The 18999-nt window shown below is 46.4% G+C and overlaps 1 protein-coding gene across 3 annotated transcripts; it reads left to right on the top strand.

Annotated features, from left to right (window-relative positions):
* The first annotated feature begins 9271 nt into the window (after positions 1-9271).
* On the top strand, positions 9272-18206 carry LOC119268204. 3 transcript variants are annotated; one of them, XM_037549780.1, is made up of 6 exons: positions 9272-9600; positions 14076-14313; positions 14407-14699; positions 14904-15038; positions 17445-17547; positions 17808-18206. In XM_037549780.1, exons 1-5 carry the CDS (start codon positions 9413-9415, stop codon positions 17476-17478), a joined length of 888 nt encoding a protein of 295 aa, XP_037405677.1. In that variant the 5' UTR covers positions 9272-9412; the 3' UTR covers positions 17479-17547; positions 17808-18206. The 3 variants fall into 3 exon arrangements, with proteins under 3 accessions (XP_037405677.1, XP_037405678.1, XP_037405679.1); XM_037549781.1 differs by having other exon boundaries at positions 9276-9600; positions 14904-16951; XM_037549782.1 differs by lacking the exons at positions 17445-17547; positions 17808-18206 and having other exon boundaries at positions 9322-9600; positions 14407-14965.
* The last annotated feature ends 793 nt before the right edge of the window (positions 18207-18999 follow it).

Below are 18999 nucleotides of genomic sequence, written 5' to 3'. Positions count from 1 at the left end.
AAAAGAGACCGTCACGGTTACGCACGTGGTTGGTGTATTTTATTTAGAATCTGGGGTCAAGTTCTCTACAACCGGATATTAACAAATTCCCATCTGCCACACAACCGCGGGCACGACTCTCGAAAGTTTAAACCCTATAGGGGTGTCCCAACTTAGCCCATGACAAGCTCACGATCCGCGGAGACAATCCTCCATCTCATGACCCTGCGATCAGACTCAGAATCCCGGTGCATAAGACATTTCGACAATGGTAAAACTAAACCAACAAGACCACCCGGTGCGTCGATACCCCGATAGGAGCCGCGCGTATTTTGTTCTCGGGACAACACCATCTATGCGAAGTGGACGGTAGCCAAAATACCATCGAGTTGCCCCGAGGCGGCACCGCCGACTGCTAGGTAGGTGGACCAACACTCATGTGGAGCACTGGCCCGGGGTTGATTAAGGGACCTTGGGGGCCGGCAAGTCCCTATGCAAGTTTTAGTTGTTATTAGGCAAATGGTAAAACCAATGCCGAGCCTTGCTGGAAGAGTTTTATTTAAAGCGAACTGTCAAGAGGGGCCCATAAACCCTCACCGTGTTAGGGACGCAAGATCAAGGAACATAACACCGGTATGACGGAAACTAGGGCGACAAGAGTGGAACAAAACACCAGGCAAAAGGTCGAGCCTTCCACCCTTTACCAAGTATATAGATGCATTAATTAAATAAGAGATATTGTGATATCCCATGTTATCCATGTCCCAACATGGAACAACCTGCAACTAGCAATGCTATAAGACGGGTTGAGCAAAGCGGTAACATAGCCAAACAACGGTTTGCTAGGATGGTGGAAAATGTTAGAGATTGTTTCATGGCATATTGGGAGGCTTGGTAAACAAGTGGTAGGTAGCGCGACATAGCAATAGCATCGAGACAACTAGCATAGCAAAGATAGTAGTGAGATCCAAGGTGACGGTCATCTTGCCTAAAATCCCACTAGGAAGAAGAACGAGTCCATGAAGTAGACGAACCAATGTAGTCGAACGGTTCCTCACAATCGCAACGTAACCGGAACTATCGAGAAGAAGTACAACAGGAAAGAAGCAAAGAACATGGTAAACCAACAAGCATAAGCATGTCATGATGCACAATCAAGTATGATGCAAGTCCGGTTTAATGAGGCATGGCATGGCAAAGTGCACAAACAATACTACAAGTTAAGTGGAGCTCAATATGCAACGAGTTGCATATTGATGAAACACCACATTCGAATTATTTAGTTCGCTCTCGTTTATGTACCCAACAATATTAAATGTTGTTAAACATGGCAAGGGATGAAGCATAATAAACTACCTATCTAGGCAAGTTTAAATGAGGCCGGAACAACAAGCAACAATTCCAGAAAATCCTCACGTCCATATTTCGAATTTGGTACTGTTCTGCCCTAAACCATATTTTATTGTTGTTAAACATGCAAAGTAAGTGCACCATGTCAATCTATGCATTTTTCTACCCCATTTACATATAAAGTTTATTTAATTCGGAGCTACGGTTATTTAGCTATGAAATAAACCATTTAGCATGTTATTTATGCAAATTAATGCAAACACCAATTTAAACATTTCAAACATGGATGAAAGTTGCACATTATGAAACTAGATGAAATTCTAAGCATTTCACATATTTAAATCATTTACATATGATGCATGGTTTGTTAGTTATTAAATGCATGAAGTTAGAGGGTTTTTCCATAAAACAGTAATTCCTAGAATAATAGACAAAATCATCCAGAACATGAAAAAAAACATGGCAAGCCGAATATGATGGAACTGGGTTGCTCACCACAGCCTGAGGCCCAGGTCGGTGGCGGGGTTGAGGCATGCGGGCGAGCTAGCAGGCTGGGCCGACAGGGAAGCAGCGCGGCCGGCCCATGTGCGCAGGTGATCCAGCCCTCTCGCACGATTTGGTCAACGAGAGGGGCGCTCGGTGGGGACGAGCCTGCGTCTTGTTTGTCTGCTCGAAGCAGAGGAAGCAGGGCACGATGGCGGGGCTTGGCGAAGGCGCAACAGCGCGAGATTGAAGCGGTGGCGGCTTGATGCGAGGGATCTTCGGCGGCCGGACTTGAGGAGCTCGGGCACGAGAGGCAGCGCAGGGGAGGCAGCAGCGCTGAGGACTCTGGCGGTTCCCCGACAAACGACGGGGAAACGGGCGGAGACAGCGGACGGAGCTGGGCCAGGACGCGCGAAGCAGAGGGCGGTGAGCGTCGTGCTCATTCCCGAGTAGAGGACAACGACGAGGGACTTGGCGCGGGGTCTTGGGGCTCCGGCAGCGCCGAGAGCAGCAAAGACGGGTGGATCCGGTCGAGGAAGGCCTTGGACGGGCGTGTAGAGGAGGAGCTGTGTCGGGGCTTGGCGCCTCGATGAAGAGCAGCAACAGCGAGTGGCTCCTGGAGAGGGACTTGGTCAGCATGGACGTAGAGGAAGGAGCTCTGATGCGGTGGCGCGGTTCCCTAGCATGGGGAGGCATTCTCAGGCGACGGGAGGTCGGATCTGGGGCGGAGCAGCCTCGATTCACCATGGCCGTTCTCGTGGGAGCTCCTGTAGCAGACGGACAGGAGGCAGAGAGATGAGAGGGAGAATCGGGAGGAGCACGGGAGGGAGAAGAATGGCCAGCGGCGCTCATCTCTGGCGAAGCTTGCGGCGGCAAGGTGGCACGATGGGATCCAGGGGAGGCGTTGGTTGGTTAGTAAGGAAAACGAGGAGGATTGGATCGTAAGGGATCCCGAGAGAAAAGTGGTGGCGGGGACACGGATGGATGGGACAGACCCCCTAGGTTTTAGGGTTTGGTCTCAAATGGACTAAGGTTTGACTATATATAGGGAAAGGAGAGGGGTTTGGATCATCCGATCGAAATCGGACGGTCCTGGAAAAATAGGTTAGGAAGCTCAAATAAGAAACCGAAGATACTTTAGGGATGTTTGGGGATGATCCGGACCCATTGGCAATGACAACCCGAGTCGGGTTCAGGACAACTTTCAGACGCGGGCGAGGGGTCAATGCACTGTGCAAAGAGGGGTTACGCGGACGTGGTCAAGTGTGTGGTTGGACTGAGAATGGTCAATGGAGACAAAGCGGTCTGACAACATTGCCACGGAGAAGACAAGAGAGAAGAGAACGGTCTGGCAGAGACAAGGAAGAAGCGGCAACCACGAACGGATGCAAGTTTTATGAAAACATGACGACAACGAAAAGCCGATGCAATGGAGATGATGCGGTGATGGATGCAACAAACAAATAATTAACACAGCTAACACGCAAAACATGGAAGGCATCTGGAGCATCGGTCTTGGGTCGTCACAGCCACATCAGAGATATATATGAGCAACAGATAGTGGGGGGAGGGAATAATACCACGACAAGGACCATCGGTCACCATTTTGATGTTCTTCCCTCCACCACCACCACCACGCCCATGAGCCATGGTGGCTTGATCTGTGAACTCCAGCGAGAGAGTCCCTTCTCCCAAGATGCACACGCTCCCAAAGAAGAAACCGTGCGATGTAATGATAGATCAATGGGAGGGGACGATGAAGGCACGAGATTCAGCCTTTTGGCTGGCCGGAGTGGCCAAAATCAGTGAAGGAGAAGTCGACGATGGTCTAGGGTTTTAAGGTCGTGAGTGGGGAAGAACAGAAGAATAACCCTCTTCCCTCCTCCCCTCCCCCTCGTGGCCCATTGTTTTATTTGGCTGAGGACGCCCAGACATTTGGATTGGGACCCAGACGATCCGGGCAAAGCCCGAATGTCCTGCTTGGTCTGATGAAGAGATTTGCATTAAGGAAATAGTGAAGCCCGAATGTCAGGGGGAACCCGGATGATCCAGCTACACTGAAAAGTTTATGTCACAGTTGGAGTAGGACCAAGAGAGATGGTCGTGAGGGGGAAAGAATAGTGGAATACCAATTGAAAGGATCGAGATGGACCTAGAGGGGGTGGTGGTGAATAGGTACAATTACAAATTTCAATTGTTACTTAGCAAGTTTAGGCAATAATGCGCAATAAGAAAGTGTGCCTAACAATTTCAAAGGTGAATCTAATGCTAAGCAATATATTCAACTACGACAAGTAGTAAGATGACCTGGAACAATATATTACAAGTAAACATATGAGACAAACAGTCACAAGTAAAGAGTTAGGCTTAGGGATAACCGCAAATCCAGGAGAAGGATCTATGTCGATGTTCACTTACTTGAAGGGAAGTTAGTCACCGTTGGAGGATGGATGTTACCACAAAGGCACACCAATGCCACGAAGGCTACCTATTCTCCCCTTGAGACAACACCATGAAAGAGTTTCTCAACCACTAGTGGTAGACCTTGGGGTGGTCTCCAAACCCTCACAAACTTTTCAGGGGTAATCACAATGAACGATTCCTCTCTGAAGAACTCCTACCGGCTAGGAGTCTCCAACCTCCAAGAGTAACAAGATTAAGGGGGGAAATCTCAAGACTTGCTGAACTCATGATTTGCTTTGGTCACAAGAAGGAGAGGGAGGATATCTTTCCTTTGATTGGAACAACTCTCAAGAACTCTCACAGATTGTCTCGGGATCTAAGATTTAGTGTGGGAGGGTATGAAAGGGAGCACTTGTGTTCTTGGGGAGGATATGAGTATAGTGGTAAACCCTTCCTCGCAGCGGGAGAGGGGTATTTATAGTTGCTAATAAAAGTGACCATTTGGTGCACAAAGTGACCTGCCCCAGATGATACAGATACCTTCCCAGATGATCCATGCATTGCTTGGGTGGTCCGGCTAGGAATCCGGATGATCTGGATGGGTCAACACGCTCAACCCACGGGGACACGTCCGGGAGGGACCCTAGAAGCAATTTGAACTGGCAGCTAAACAAGGGACAACCTGGACGTCCGAGAAGGAATCCGTATGATCCTGGTGAAGCTGGATGAACATGCTCTCTGTTTAGGCATCCAGGTAGAGTGTCCGGGGATGTCAAGATGATCCATATGGATACCCGGACGGCCTGGCTACCAATCCAGATGATTTGGCTTCACAGCCAACCTACTGGTGCCTTTTGGTCCTCTAGCCGGATGATTAGGGCATATGTGCGGACGATCCGAGTAATGCCCGGATGATCTAGGGAGCAGTGCGGATGATCCAACCAAAAGATCATGTGGAGAAATTTCCTAATAGTTTTTGAACCACTCCGGGAGAGGGGATTGTCTAAGGCAAATAAGAAGAGGTGTATGTGTAGGAAGATAGTGTCATGAAGATAACTTGAGCAAATCGTGAATGAACCCCTTTGATCCTCTATTAATAGTGCAACATCCCTATAACTCAAGATTAAATGAAAAATCATGCACTTCTTTTCTCATTATCATCATGCTTGAGTTATATCTCATTTGATGTGTCTATGATCCCTACACAATGATGCTAAAGGGACTAATTTCCTATGTATACACTTAGCAAACGTAATTAATCCCCTATATGTTTTTGGTCATCAACATCAAAATATAATTAAGGGCGTGATTGGACTTTCAAGCGTTGCCCATTATAATTGGATCCCAAGACCAGGATGTATGTGCCCCCTAGGCTTCACCCCAACACCATAGCTCAACAAGATTAGCGACTTGCTGAACATGAACGGAATGGGTTGAAACATGCACAAGTTGAACTCTATTTTAAGCGAGTCCGAAGTTGCGGAATTGAACTAATTGTAGTTGGGGAAAACATGGAGGACTTCATGGCATGGAACTTTACGCGTAATGACCGATTCTCGGATCGCTCGGCCTATCACCTATGCCTGCAGAAAAAATGGAAGCAGGAGCGCTCGGGACCTCATCTTCGTCTGCGGCTCACAAGGGTTAGTTGTCACTTTGGGCGACTGACGTGCCGAACAAAATCAAAGTCCATGCATGGAGGTTGGCGAGGAATGGTCTGCCGTGAGTTCCGAGATGGCATATATGAATATACCGAGGTGTGTACTGTTGTGCATGTGGGAGAGATGAAACAGTTTTACACCACTTTTGGCAGGGGAGACTTGTATGAGATCTCATATTAGGTGAGATCAACCCCCAAAATTCATATTTAGGCATTTCGAAAAAGCATTTTTTTGACAACATTTATCTGGGGTATGTCTACAACTCCATTTTTTCCCCTCAAAACTTGATGTAGATTGAGAGATTCAAAAAAAGACAAATCCGAATATGAATAGTGGTAGCTTTCGGGTGAATAGTACTTTGGCATTATTCACATCCAATTTTTTATCTTTTTATTTCTATAAATGTAAGTCGAATTACCACCTGCAACTTTTTGAGGTTATACATAATTTTTTTATGTGTGTATGAATTTTTTGTGAATGTTTGAACATGTATTTTAAAAAAATCGATCTCATTGATCTCACTAATGTGAGATCTCACACAAGTCTTCCTCATTTTTCGCACTTCTCAGATGGAATGATGGCCTAAGGCCTTGTAGTATTGCTAAAGGGGGCCCATTTGTTGCACCACCGTGTACACTATCACCTATACAACTCATTGGATGGTTTCTTGAGTGGCTAGAAAAGTCTAATGAAAATGAGAAGGCGGTTACACTGTTTGGGTTGCCAAGAATGACATAAGAGATGAAAAAAAATATTAGTGAACCAGGCCTAATCATGGAAAAAATTGTTTCTACATGGGTGAATGACACTCTGCGACATATGAGGAGTCAGTGGCCAAAGCTAATCTTTTGAAGGTATGATGATGTCTCCCTAAGGAGGGATGGGTCAAGGCGAACATCAACGATGATATGTTCAAGCTTCAAAAGATAAAGGAGGCATGAGCGGTTCTCTAGAACCATCATGGCACAGTCATGGCCAAAGCGTGTAATTTTTCGCTTTGGTGACTGATCCAGAGCCGACAGAGCTATTGGCCTGTCAAAGGGCGATCAACTTTGCAAGGGAAGTCAAAATTCACTAAGTTAGAGCTAGAATCAAATAATAAGGAGGTGGTAAACAAGATCTCATTGATAAAAAATGACATGTCTCTCTATGGTCCTTTGGTGGGGGAGATCAAACTGTTGCCGCTTCAATCTGTGAAAGAGACCAAGATCATATAGGTAAGACTATCGGCCAACACGGCTGCGCACAAACCTAGCTACAGAAGGTTGTCGTCAAGAATTATGTAAAAAACCTAGTTTATTTTAGCACAAATGGTACTAGGGATGCTTTGAACTCAGATATGCTCGATGCAATGCTATTCAATAGGGAAATGTTATTTGCCGAACCTTCACTAGGCATCCAATCCCGACGAACGTTGTCAAGACCATCAGATATAGATCTTACATTAGCAGTTTTCTCTCAGAACTTCCCTGCACTTTAAACAAACTACAATTTAGTAAAAAAATTGCTGCTCCAATCTTGCAAAATACCACCCAATCTCATTCAATATCAATACACATAAAATATCATCCAGGGGTTCGTAAATGCCACCCTAGCCGGCGAACATTCTATACATACGGGGGTCATGAATAAACGACAACGTTTCTAGCTAAAAGAATCCAGTGGCTATAATATTCAGAAGTATAGCAAATCCGATGGTAATTTTTTTGGTAAACATTTGGGGCCGAGGCACCGGCCGAACGTTCGGCCGGTTCACGCGCCACGCTGGCCCCAGCGTCCATGAAAACAACCCCCAAGCAAGACACGTGTACGTGGTGGGCCTCGCACAACCGCCCCTTCATATCCTTATCTTTTTTCCTGCCCCTCCTTTTTTCCTTTCTTCTACCTTCAGCGGAGACTCCACGACCATGATTTTTCTCTCCTTCCCACTGCTCACGAACCACTGCAAGCTCCCCTCGCCGCCGGACACCGTCATTGTTGCCGTTTTGCCACTCCTACTCACCGGCCACCCGTGCCGACCGCGCTCGTCCCTCGGCCGCCCCATGCTTTCTATCATAAGACTGCAGCTCACCCGCCAGCCTATTCCAGCTCGCAACCACCGTGGTTGAAGCATCTCCATGCGTCACCGCCTTCACTCGTCGTCGTCGTCCGCTCGGACCACCATGCCCCCCCTCCTCCCCGCAAAAAAATCTCAGCCAAAAAACCAAAACGCCATTGGTTTGCTGGAAGCAGCAAAAACACATGCCGGTTCCAGCAAAAGCATCCATGATTCCAGCAAAACACGTCCCCACCACCGGGCATAGCAAGAACTCTCACCTATCGACACAACAAAAAATCTTGCCGGTTCCAACATTTTTTTGCCAGTTCCAGCAAAAATGAACTCAACGCTGTCCGGTTCCATCACCGGCGAATAGTGGTTGCAACTTTTCTATCGCCCGGTTCCAACAATAAAAATCTCTGGTTGCAGCATTAGAGCTCGTCGTCTTCGCCGCCGGCAGCTGCTAGTTGCAACAAGCATGGACTCTGGTTCCAGCATCTCCAGATTCTGGTTGCAGCTGAAAAACTTCACGTTGTAGCACCGGCGGCCTCCCTGGCAAGCATCGACAACAAAAGTTGGATCTTGTGTGTTTTTTGGTGTTGTTTTTGCTGCTTGGCATTGGGGATTTGTTTTGCTACAACTAATATTTTTGCTAGAACCGTCTTTCAATTTTGCTGCAATTCAAGAGGATAGTGGTGCCGTCGCCGCCATGATTTTTGCTACATTTAATTTTTGTTGGAACCTCTTTTTCATTTTTGCTACAACTGGCAATCACAAAAGCTACAATCAGCGTTCATTTTTGCTACAATGGCAACAGGATGGCGGCATTGACGGGCTATTTTTTGCTGAAACCAGCACAATTTTTTGATACTATCGACAGACATTTTTGTTGCCACCGGCGAACCCGAAGGAGAGTCCTTTTTCGCGAGCTCGTCGCCGGGGGGTTGCGACCGGCGACCGGTGCTACTCGGAGCTACGGCCGTCCAACCGGAGCTGCCATTGCTAGTGAGGGAGCTGCAACCGCAGGCGAAAGTTGCTGCATGCGTGGATCTGACGAGGAATACATGAGGTGACGACTGCGAGGCCGGCGACCGTCGGCCATGGATGGCATCTTCGCGGAGCTCGACGACCAGTGGGGCCCGTCGACGAGGACATCGCCAGCAGCGAGCGAGGTGGATTTTTTTTCCTCACGCGAGATGTGCAAGGGGCGATGCGCGGTGTTGGTTGACTTTTTCTTTTGGTTCTCTGCGGACGCGATGTGAACGGGGAACGAGAACGAAGATTACGCTCTAATCAAAGGGTTGTTAGCTGGCATATCGGACGGCAGCGGGCTCACCGACGCAAATTTGAGCCGGCACGCCGGCGCAGAGCATCGCCCATTTTTTTATAAGGGAAAACCGGTGCTTTCATGATAACCTAGCCCAAAGTACATCAGTCCTTCATTGTTTTCTTTGAAAACGCGGAAGCCCGGTGACAGGAGTAGGCGAAGCAGGGAGCAATGTCGCCACCGACGAAGAAAGAGAGGGCGGCAGAGGCCAGGGCGAGCTCGTCAAAACCGATCGTCGCGGGGGCTCCCCAGGTTCAGCGGCGGAGGGTGAGCGGAGGCGGGTGGACGAGCCGCCGGATATCCTTCTACGCCTCCCGCGTCTACTTCCTGCTCATCATCCTCCAGATCCCGCTCTTCAGGTCAGGAACAATCCTACTATCTTCCCACCAAGAGCCAGTACTGTGGATTTCTCCAACAATTCTCCTAATCTCTCTCGCAATTCGAAGAATAAAAGCATATGGATCACAGTAATTCTGGTTGCTAGCAGCGCTTACCTTTTAAGGGCTAGATCCATTGTTCAGTCATAACTCGATCTCACTCATGTAGTAGTGATCTAAACGCTCTTATATTTCTTTACAGAGGGAGTACTCATATTTGCATCTTTTAGCGGCATCGTACTATGTTTCTGGCTTAATTTTGGTGCATAGTTGTTGTTTCCATGTCTTTTGTTGTGGTTAATCTTACTAATCAAGCATGCTGAACTCTACCGGTAGCAGTGCCTGGAGTGATTGCCATCCGACGTAGGCTGCTGTGTCTAGCTAAGCCACAGTTTGGTTCCCAGCCACAGTTTGCCAAGCCAAAATTTGGCAGCCACAGTTTAGTTGGCATGTGTTTGGTTTTTGCCACACTTTGGCTTGCCACACTTTATTGCCCCTATGGCCCACTTGTTATAGAGACAGAATTTTTGCCAACTTTTGCCAAAGTTTGGCGTCTAATTTCTCAGCCACACTTGTGTGGCTTGCCATACTTGTGTGGGTAGCCACACTTTGGCTTGGCCACACTAGTCTCCAACCAAACAGAGTTATAGGGATGTAGAATAACAACTTACATGTGCATACTTATTGTTCATTCCGGTACCTTGTTGTTTCATACACTGGAAGTGTTTTTGATGAGGTAAAGTGGGGCAGTTTTGCTGTTATTTCAGCAACACTCCTTTGGATTGGGAACTAGAACAGGCTAGTTTCTAAGGTTTTTAGGCTTTATGCCCCAAAATTATGGTCTGCTGATGAAGACTGGAAGAAGGCAACCTTTGTTTTCTTGTAAGTAATGATATTTTGAAATTTGTGCTTATGTTGTGTAGAGCATCAGGAATAACTTGTTTGTTAGTTGACCTGAATCCTTTCAGGTTCACCGTAATGCCAACCTTCTTTTTTTTAAGTCTCGCCTTAATCTTATATATTTGAAGCTGGCAACAAGCATTAGTCTTTTACTAGTTTTTGCAGCCCTGGGCCTAATATTAACCTTTTCAACAAATCAGCCATATGTTTCTAAATTTCATAATCTGGAACCAGGTTTATTCTTAAATATCCTGACCTATATACAGTGATAGCTGACGAGTGAACTTCTTTTTACCCCGACGCCGATCCCATGGCCCCTCTCGCTCTCGCGACTCCTACGCCGCCATACACCCATCACTGCGACCTCTCCTAGAGGGTCTTTGGCTAGGTCTATGAGGTATGGATCCAATGTATCGGGTCCCGCTGTCGACGCTGCTGGTGGAGATCCGTCAGCGGAGGCGAATGGAGGAGGAACGTGCAGCCAAGTAGAGGCATCGGCGGGCGATTCCGGCGATTTCACTAGCGATACCGGAGGAGAGTAGGGCTATGGGGGATCCCAGGTGGTTGAGGTGGACTGGATCTTCAAATGGATTGCAGGAGGTGGCGGCGGATTCTTGACAGGCTCATTGAGCCAATTCACAGACCCGTGAGTACCTGCTCTTTTCCCCATATTCTTGGTGATGGGAAGGGAAAAACAAGAAGCCATGTCTTTCACTCCGGCAAGGAGGGTGCAGAATCAGGCGAGAAATGGTTGCTCTCGGTCATACACGGCGGTGCTAGTGGTAGTGGTGGATCATTCGTATCCATCATTGACCTTGGTGACCCAAGAAAGGAAGATTCCGATTATAGTTGGGAAGTGAAGTTTGCCATTCTTTTGTTTTCTAGATACAAGATGGTGCTTGATCGAGATGGTTGGGTGTTACAGCTGTTGGAGAATCGTCGGCTGTTTCTCATTGACGGCGGTGGTCGGAAGTTATGAGAAAAGATGAGGTAATTTGTGAAGGGTTAGAGACATGCTTTCCATGCCATGTTGTCAAATTTGGTGGTACTTGCAGGAAGATAAGATCTGGAACTGAAACATTTGGATTGCGCGCGTGGGGGCGCCGGGGGGGGGGGTCGCTGCTTCGGCGTGCGGTTCGGTCTAATTGGCGGTTCGGGGCAGGGCTTGGGCCGAACCGGGCCTACTTGTTCTGTGGGCCCTAAAAATAATAAGCCTGGCCCTGTCCATTTTGGCCCAGAACGTTTTGGGCATTTGAGAGGAGGAGGTAGGGTTTGTGGAGTAGTCTTTGTCCGCTCCACTCCCACACGCACCCCTACCCCTCTCCCGTGCCCTGTGCAAGCGAGCGGTGATGAGAAGGCGACTAGATCTTACGCCTAGGTGGCAGCGCTGCCTTCATTGATGGATCGTAGGCAGGGGGTCTGTCGATCTCCTCCTTGCTACCCTCAACGTTCTGGTCCGTATTCGGGACGAGGGAACGTAAGATTAGATCCAAAGCAGGTGAGAAGAGAGGAATAAAGGACGTGGGACGATATGCATAGTCGTCACCAGGAGGAGTGGAGGGGTGGATACGAGAAGATGAGGTTGGTGGAGAAAGATTGACGCCGGATGGCGGAATGCCGTCGGATCGAGCAGCGTAAAGCTGATGAGGTGCGACGCCTGGAATTGGCGCGCAAGGAGGAAGAGCTGTTGGGCCGAACCGGGCCTACTTGTTCTGTGGGCCCTAAAAATAATAAGCCTGGCCCTGTCCATTTTGGCCCAGAACGTTTTGGGCATTTGAGAGGAGGAGGTAGGGTTTGTGGAGTAGTCTTTGTCCGCTCCACTCCCACACGCACCCCTACCCCTCTCCCGTGCCCTGTGCAAGCGAGCGGTGACGAGAAGGCAACTAGATCTTACGCCTAGGTGGCAGCGCTGCCTTCATTGATGGATCGTAGGCAGGGGGTCTGTCGATCTCCTCCTTGCTACCCTCAACGTTCTGGTCCGTATTCGGGACGAGGGAACGTAAGATTAGATCCAGAGCAGGCGAGAAGAGAGGAATAAAGGACGTGGGACGATATGCATAGTCGTCACCAGGAGGAGTGGAGGGGTGGATACGAGAAGATGAGGTTGGTGGAGAAAGATTGACGCCGGATGGCGGAATGCCGTCGGATCAAGCAGCGTAAAGCTGATGAGGTGCGACGCCTGGAATTGGCGCGCAAGGAGGAAGAGTTGTTGGCAAGGGAAGGAGCTCTTGAGGAGGCACATTTTCGTGCTGCCGAGATGAGGGCTGGCAAGGACAGATGGAGTCATCGCCCCGAGATGTTTGATGGGACGGTGGCAACAGAAGCTATGGCGGCAACAACATCCATGTCAGAATCTATTGCTGCTGCAATTAGTCTCCCCCAGCTGCCTGCTAGATCGTCTCCTCTGGCACAGAGTAAATCATCTGCTGCGGCTAGTCGGGCGGGGCTGACTAAATATGCTCAGGGTAATGTGTTGCAAAATAATGATAGGGCACACGCTGTTGCTACCATGAGAGCTGAGGATAGGAATGTTGGTTCAGTTAATGGGGCTCACCAGTTGCAACATCCACCCTTTTGTGGTGTGATGGTTGTGGTCTTGGCCATTGTGTGGACAATTGCCCAGACAGAAAACCTTGGGAGTCTGCCTTCTCGTTCTTTGTATAAACATAATTTGATCAAGGCCTTTACTCTATTCCATGGTGGCTTCTGATGTCTAGACCACATGACCAATTGCATTAGACCTTTGCAAAAGTTGTCTAGGGTGATGTTAATAGCACACAGGTAGAACAGGAATTTGGGTCTTGGGGAAACTGTCTTTAGGGTAACTGCTCTTGCTGTCAAGCCCATTGCTTTGGATATGAATAGTTTAATTTTTGCTTTTGTGAGGGTAAGAACTGGCTGTATTGATGTTGGCCTGGCCCATGCTTCTAATACTGGGAGCTGGTGATGGGGGCAAGGGTGCCGATCATTCGATGATAATCACACTCTTCCGATTTGGGCAGAGAACGACTTTGACGATCCGATTACAAACGTGCAATGACAGTTGTGCCTTAGCACTCACTAAGCAAATCTCCTGGACGTTACCGATGATGCTAGAAGCATGGTCAGCTTGACCACGAAGGTCTAGTCCCTACAAGCAATCAAAGAACAAGCAAGAACTATGATAAAAGCAATCTGAATATTGGGAGTATATAGATGAAGTCAGGGGCGGACTCAGAACAAAAATGTCCCGTTGTCCACATGTACACTATATGAAGGTCGATAACAAACAATAATATACATAAAAGTAATATACTCAATAATATTAAAATATTTGGCAGTAAAAATTCTTACCAAAATAAAGTATTTCATGTGTGACCACTCATCGCCTAGTACCTGTGGTGTGAGACCGCCCTTTCTCCCAAGTCCTGAGTACGGATGGTAGGCTGGTATGCTTATTTGTTTCCATTACAATGCTTGCCTTTGTGTCCAGTTACATCTCATTTTAGCACTTTAGGTTTACTTGGAAGTAATTTTATGAGCAGGTAGCTTTTCCTTAACTTCTTGTGCCATTTCAGGGTCCCTTGTAGAGCAGGCACATGCACTACACCTATTCAAATTACATCTTCACAGTTGGTCTCAAATGAGATATTCCCACCATCTGTTGTGAAGGCCATGCTCTACCCTGGAGCTATAGTGCGCAACCTCACTACAAGCATGCGCATGACATTTCCAAGGTGGAGTGACCTGTTTGACATATACAATCTGACAGAAGCTAAGAATGCTTCAGCAGTAATTGATCTACAGCGTCTAGAGGTGCTCTTATATAACTGACCTACAACTCCATGAGAAAAATGTTTGTGACAACTCTTGATAAGTTCTCTTTATATTCTCTCTCCCCTGAATCAGATGCTTGCTGGAAGCTACTTCTGTGTTGCTGGAGCACTCGTTGGCATCATTAATCCTGGGAGGATGATCTTGTTTGGTACGCTTTTGGTTATCTGGGGTCTTGTGAAAGATGCGCTCTTTCGGAAGCCTGTGATCAGTGATCTAACAGAACCAGTATATGTCTATCCTACCATTTTGATTGCACTGATTTGTTCATTCATGTCAATAACATACAATGTGAAGAAGAAGGCGATGAGCAGCCAGTCTGTTTCTATCTCTAAGCCACTGCAAAGTTCTGCCAAGTCAAAACTGAAGTAGGTACTTTATCGTCAGTTTGTCAGCCTTTATCGATGTAGTTCATCTCCATCATCTGATTGCTGAACTACTCAAGACTGATTATGGTTCTCATGTACCACTCTTAATACTGTGACCATTAATTTTTCTCATTTATATCGAAGTCTCACACTATCTATAATTTTGATTCATGCAATTTCATGTCTCATTGATGTCTCTTTTAGATTACTACGACTGCAGCATCGGGCGACCCTTAATTTTATGGAGTATTACTTAATTTTTGCAAGTTGCAACGAATCATTTCTCCCATCTATGTTGCTTGCTACTCTGCAAATATATCTCAAATACTTGGACGTATGGTATGATATCTGTGCCCACTGATTTTCTTTGTCAATACACGTCTGTTAAATCATCAGATTATTCCTTTCAAAAGGACGAGATCCTTTTCTTGCATAATTTTCTTGTGTAGGAACAGAACATTTCAAACTGGATTTCAACAAATCGGACGAATTTCAACAAATCGGACGAAGTACATACAAACCTTATTTTTATGGATTTTTATCTAAACCAAGGCACATTCATTAACAAAAGCAACTAAACCGAGTCTGAATCTAAGGCGGCGCATGTCCTCCATGTCTTACATTTTGGATGTCGATATCCACCTCATGTGTGGTATATTAGACATGCGCCCACACACAGCCCGACATTAGAATTGCTCATACGTGTGGGCGTAACTACTTCGTGGCATACATCCAACAAGTACTACTCATCTATATCTGGCGCGTGTGGCACGAAGCAAAAATGCCCACACGTTCTGGCACAACTATGTTAGATACCCGCGGGATGATGATTTAGTTGTCATCTTGGATGGCAGATGTAGTTATTCGGAATGGTAAGTGTAGTTGTAAAAGCATGGCAACTCTATCTATTTAGGTTAACTATAGTTGCTATGTCTAATTTATGATAGTTGCCATGCGTAATCAAACCGTAATTGCCGTGTGTGATTAACTACTTGCTACATCTATACCTCTATATTTATATCTATATCTATATCTCTACCTTATTTTTTACTAATAAAGAAGCGATTGCTTGGGGTCGTACGTCATTAGCAAATTTACAAAAATGTCCCTCTGGTTATGAGAATTCAACCCGCGGTCCTATTTTAAATTAAGAAAACGCTTCATTTTTACATAAAACACCCGGCAATCACCACCGTGCACCACGGCCTCTTATCCATTCCCTCCACCACCACCGGGCACGCGCCGCCACGCACAGCCGTTTGCCGCTAGAGTCCACGCCACAGGAGCCAAGGAGGCGGGCGCACGCGTTGCCCGAGCCCAGGAATGGGGCGAGGCGTCGCGGCTGGCGTTGGCAAATTCATTCCCGGCGGCGGCGGCTTCCGGCGAGGAGGCGAGCGAGCTCGGGGAGCTCCGGCGGGGGCTTGTCGCCGGCGAGGCGAGGCCGAGGCGGCGGTGCGCGGGCGCGAGGAGGCGGGTCGAGGAGGCGCAGGAGGACGCTGGGCGGGGGCTTGGCGAGGGTGACGGCGGTTGCGAGGGCTTGGCGGCGACCGGCGTGCTCGCTTGGGAGGATGGAGGCTGCCTCGCCAGGGCTCGGGCGCGGCAGTACGGCGTCGGGACGTTGCCGATGTCGCCGGGGCCGGGACGGTGGTTTAACGGGCGACGAGGAGGAGGTGCTGTCCTAGAGCCAGCGACGGCGGCTGCAGCTTGACGATGCGGGCGTGAACTGCTTGCTTCAGGGGCTGCGGGCCGTGAGCGGCGCTGTGCTTGCGCGCGAGACCTGTGTCTGATTTGGAAAGAATCAATCCGTTGAAGGAGAAGGCCAATGCAACTGCTCTCTAGATAGGCACTCGAGTGTCCATCCCAATGGAATGGTACAAATTGCTGCTGGTACTGAACATTGACAGGTAAAACTTAGCATATCCAGAAATACATCATTATAAGCTACTTCCATAGATGCATCTAGATCATAGCATCTGAACTTGAGGATAGCAGACAAAAATTCAAACAGAAAGCAAGCTACGCTCCATATTGTGTTCTTTATATCCCATATCGAATAACAGGTTCGTATTTGATTGGTTTCTTCACAGCAGCGCATGGACGATAAAAGATCTCTGTTTTGATATATTTCTATGCCATGATTTGTCTATTGCCACTGTTTCTGAATTTTTTTTCGTCCATAAATCATGCGACTCAAGTCAATTTGAGATCGAATTTGTTCATGAGGTCAAGACGGAACCTTGCGACAGCTCCAGGTTAACATACATCCATACTGAATTTTCTTGGCGTAATTGTAAAGACTGTTCTATGTATTTTTATGGCAGAGACGTGAGGTTTTTAATTGGTATTGTGCTTGAAACAAAGTTGCATGATACATATTTCCTACAATCATTTTGAAAGGTTTGCCCCCTTTTTGTAGGTTATAAGGTAGGTCCTGAATTCTTGGCAGATATTGTATGAACGCCTATTCAGAGTATTTTGCCCTTGATTGCAAAGATATTATCTTACAGATAACCTTTGACTTCTCGATGAACTCTGTACTGTCAGTATTTGTGCACAATGCACATTCTGAAACTTACAACTATTAGTGATCAATGAGAAAAGAACACTTGATCCTCGATTCTTAAACTATCATCTTACTCATAACCATGTACTACTCAGTGAACTCTATATATCTATCAGTAGTTGTAAGCAGTACAAAGCGGTGTCAAATTCAGTATTATATGTACATGAGTTTGCTTATTTCAGGCAAGCAACAACAAACAGACTTTGTTGTTTTTAGTCTAATGCGATATTTGTTGGGCATCACCGAGGAATGCCAGCAAAGGCGTGAAGAAATACTCGTAATCAGGTATATATTTCAGTGGTCTTAATAGCACAAACCTTCAGTACAGTTACGGAATCATCCCACCTTTATGTTTTGCGACCATTAGACATCCAAAGGTCGAGCTATGTGTCGTGCGCCATCTCAGTCAACTGCTTCTCACTTGTAATCCATCTGATTGAACAATTGATCGGCCATCTCTGATCGACCCATGCATGCATCGATGGATTTAAATATGATTTTTTTTCTTGTCATGGAACATTAACTGGATTGATTCATGGATGCAGTGTGACATGTCGTGTGAGATGAAGGTGGCAAACCATCACTTGAAGCCAAGCATGTGGTGGATCCGCCATGGATGATGGATGGACCGATGAGTGTAGAAGTTTGAGCTGCGAAACTTTGTGCGATCGAGCTCTTGGTGCAATTAAGCATATGGCTTTTGTGATGTGTCATGTAGGCAGTGATTGACTATATTTCTTTCCCTCTTAAATTTGTTGTAATAAGGTTACCCTTTACAGAAGAAAGATTGAACCGCCTTTTGGTTTAGGTAGAAGCACCCTTTGATGTTTTCCAATTCTTTGTATTCATTCTATTATGTGCTATAATAGTTAATTGCATATATATGTACTATGTTTGGATATTCTCACGCAACATCTATGTACAACAGATGCAGATTTTCAGAATATTTAACCAAAAACCTTTGCCTGCACTGTTCAGAATATGAAGCCATATTATAATAAAGTTTATTACTACATTTTTTATTTTATTCATGCTAGAAATGACTTTTGTTTTCACAAAGCCCTAGCTTATAGCTTTGTGCTTTACTTTACTTTTTACTGCAGTAACAATGTTACAACACGATGCAACATCCCTGATGATACTCAAGTTTCTTATAAAACTTGGAAATATGCATACAAAGGTAGTTTTGAGAGATGGGGCTGAACAGTTACTTGTTGTATGTATATTGCAATGTTGCTCCAATTTATCAACCGTCAGTCGTAGTAGTACAAATATACTTGGTGTATTTATAGGTCCACTTAGCATGAAGGAGTTTGATCAAATTGAGAATCAAACAGAAATATCCGTCAAGCATATCAGCTCATGGAAGGTAGAAAACTTGTTACATAATGTAAGGTTCAGTAGCTTCAGAACTTTTTCCGCTATACAAATACTGCTTCAGTTTCAAAACATGTATTAGTTTTGAATTCTCATAGTGAAAACCTCTTTACTTCAGAGCATCTAAATGGTGATGTATCCACTGTAGTTAGGATTTAGCTCAACTTTTGAGACAATTTTGTAGAGTTAGGTTAACTATATATGGCAATGCTTTTAGTGGTTCTGCCTTGCTTATGTCGAAGCCGCATATTTTTGCAGAATAAGGTATTACTTGATGAGCTATTTGACCTCAAAAATAAGGTCATGGTGAATCAGGAACTTCATTTTATTCTCACCATAGATAGTATGACCCTTCTGTTA

The sequence above is a fragment of the Triticum dicoccoides genome, chromosome 3A (assembly GCF_002162155.2).
Source record: "Triticum dicoccoides isolate Atlit2015 ecotype Zavitan chromosome 3A, WEW_v2.0, whole genome shotgun sequence".
Classification (NCBI taxonomy): domain Eukaryota; kingdom Viridiplantae; phylum Streptophyta; class Magnoliopsida; order Poales; family Poaceae; genus Triticum; species Triticum dicoccoides.
This window is presented reverse-complemented; position numbering and strand designations above follow the sequence as displayed.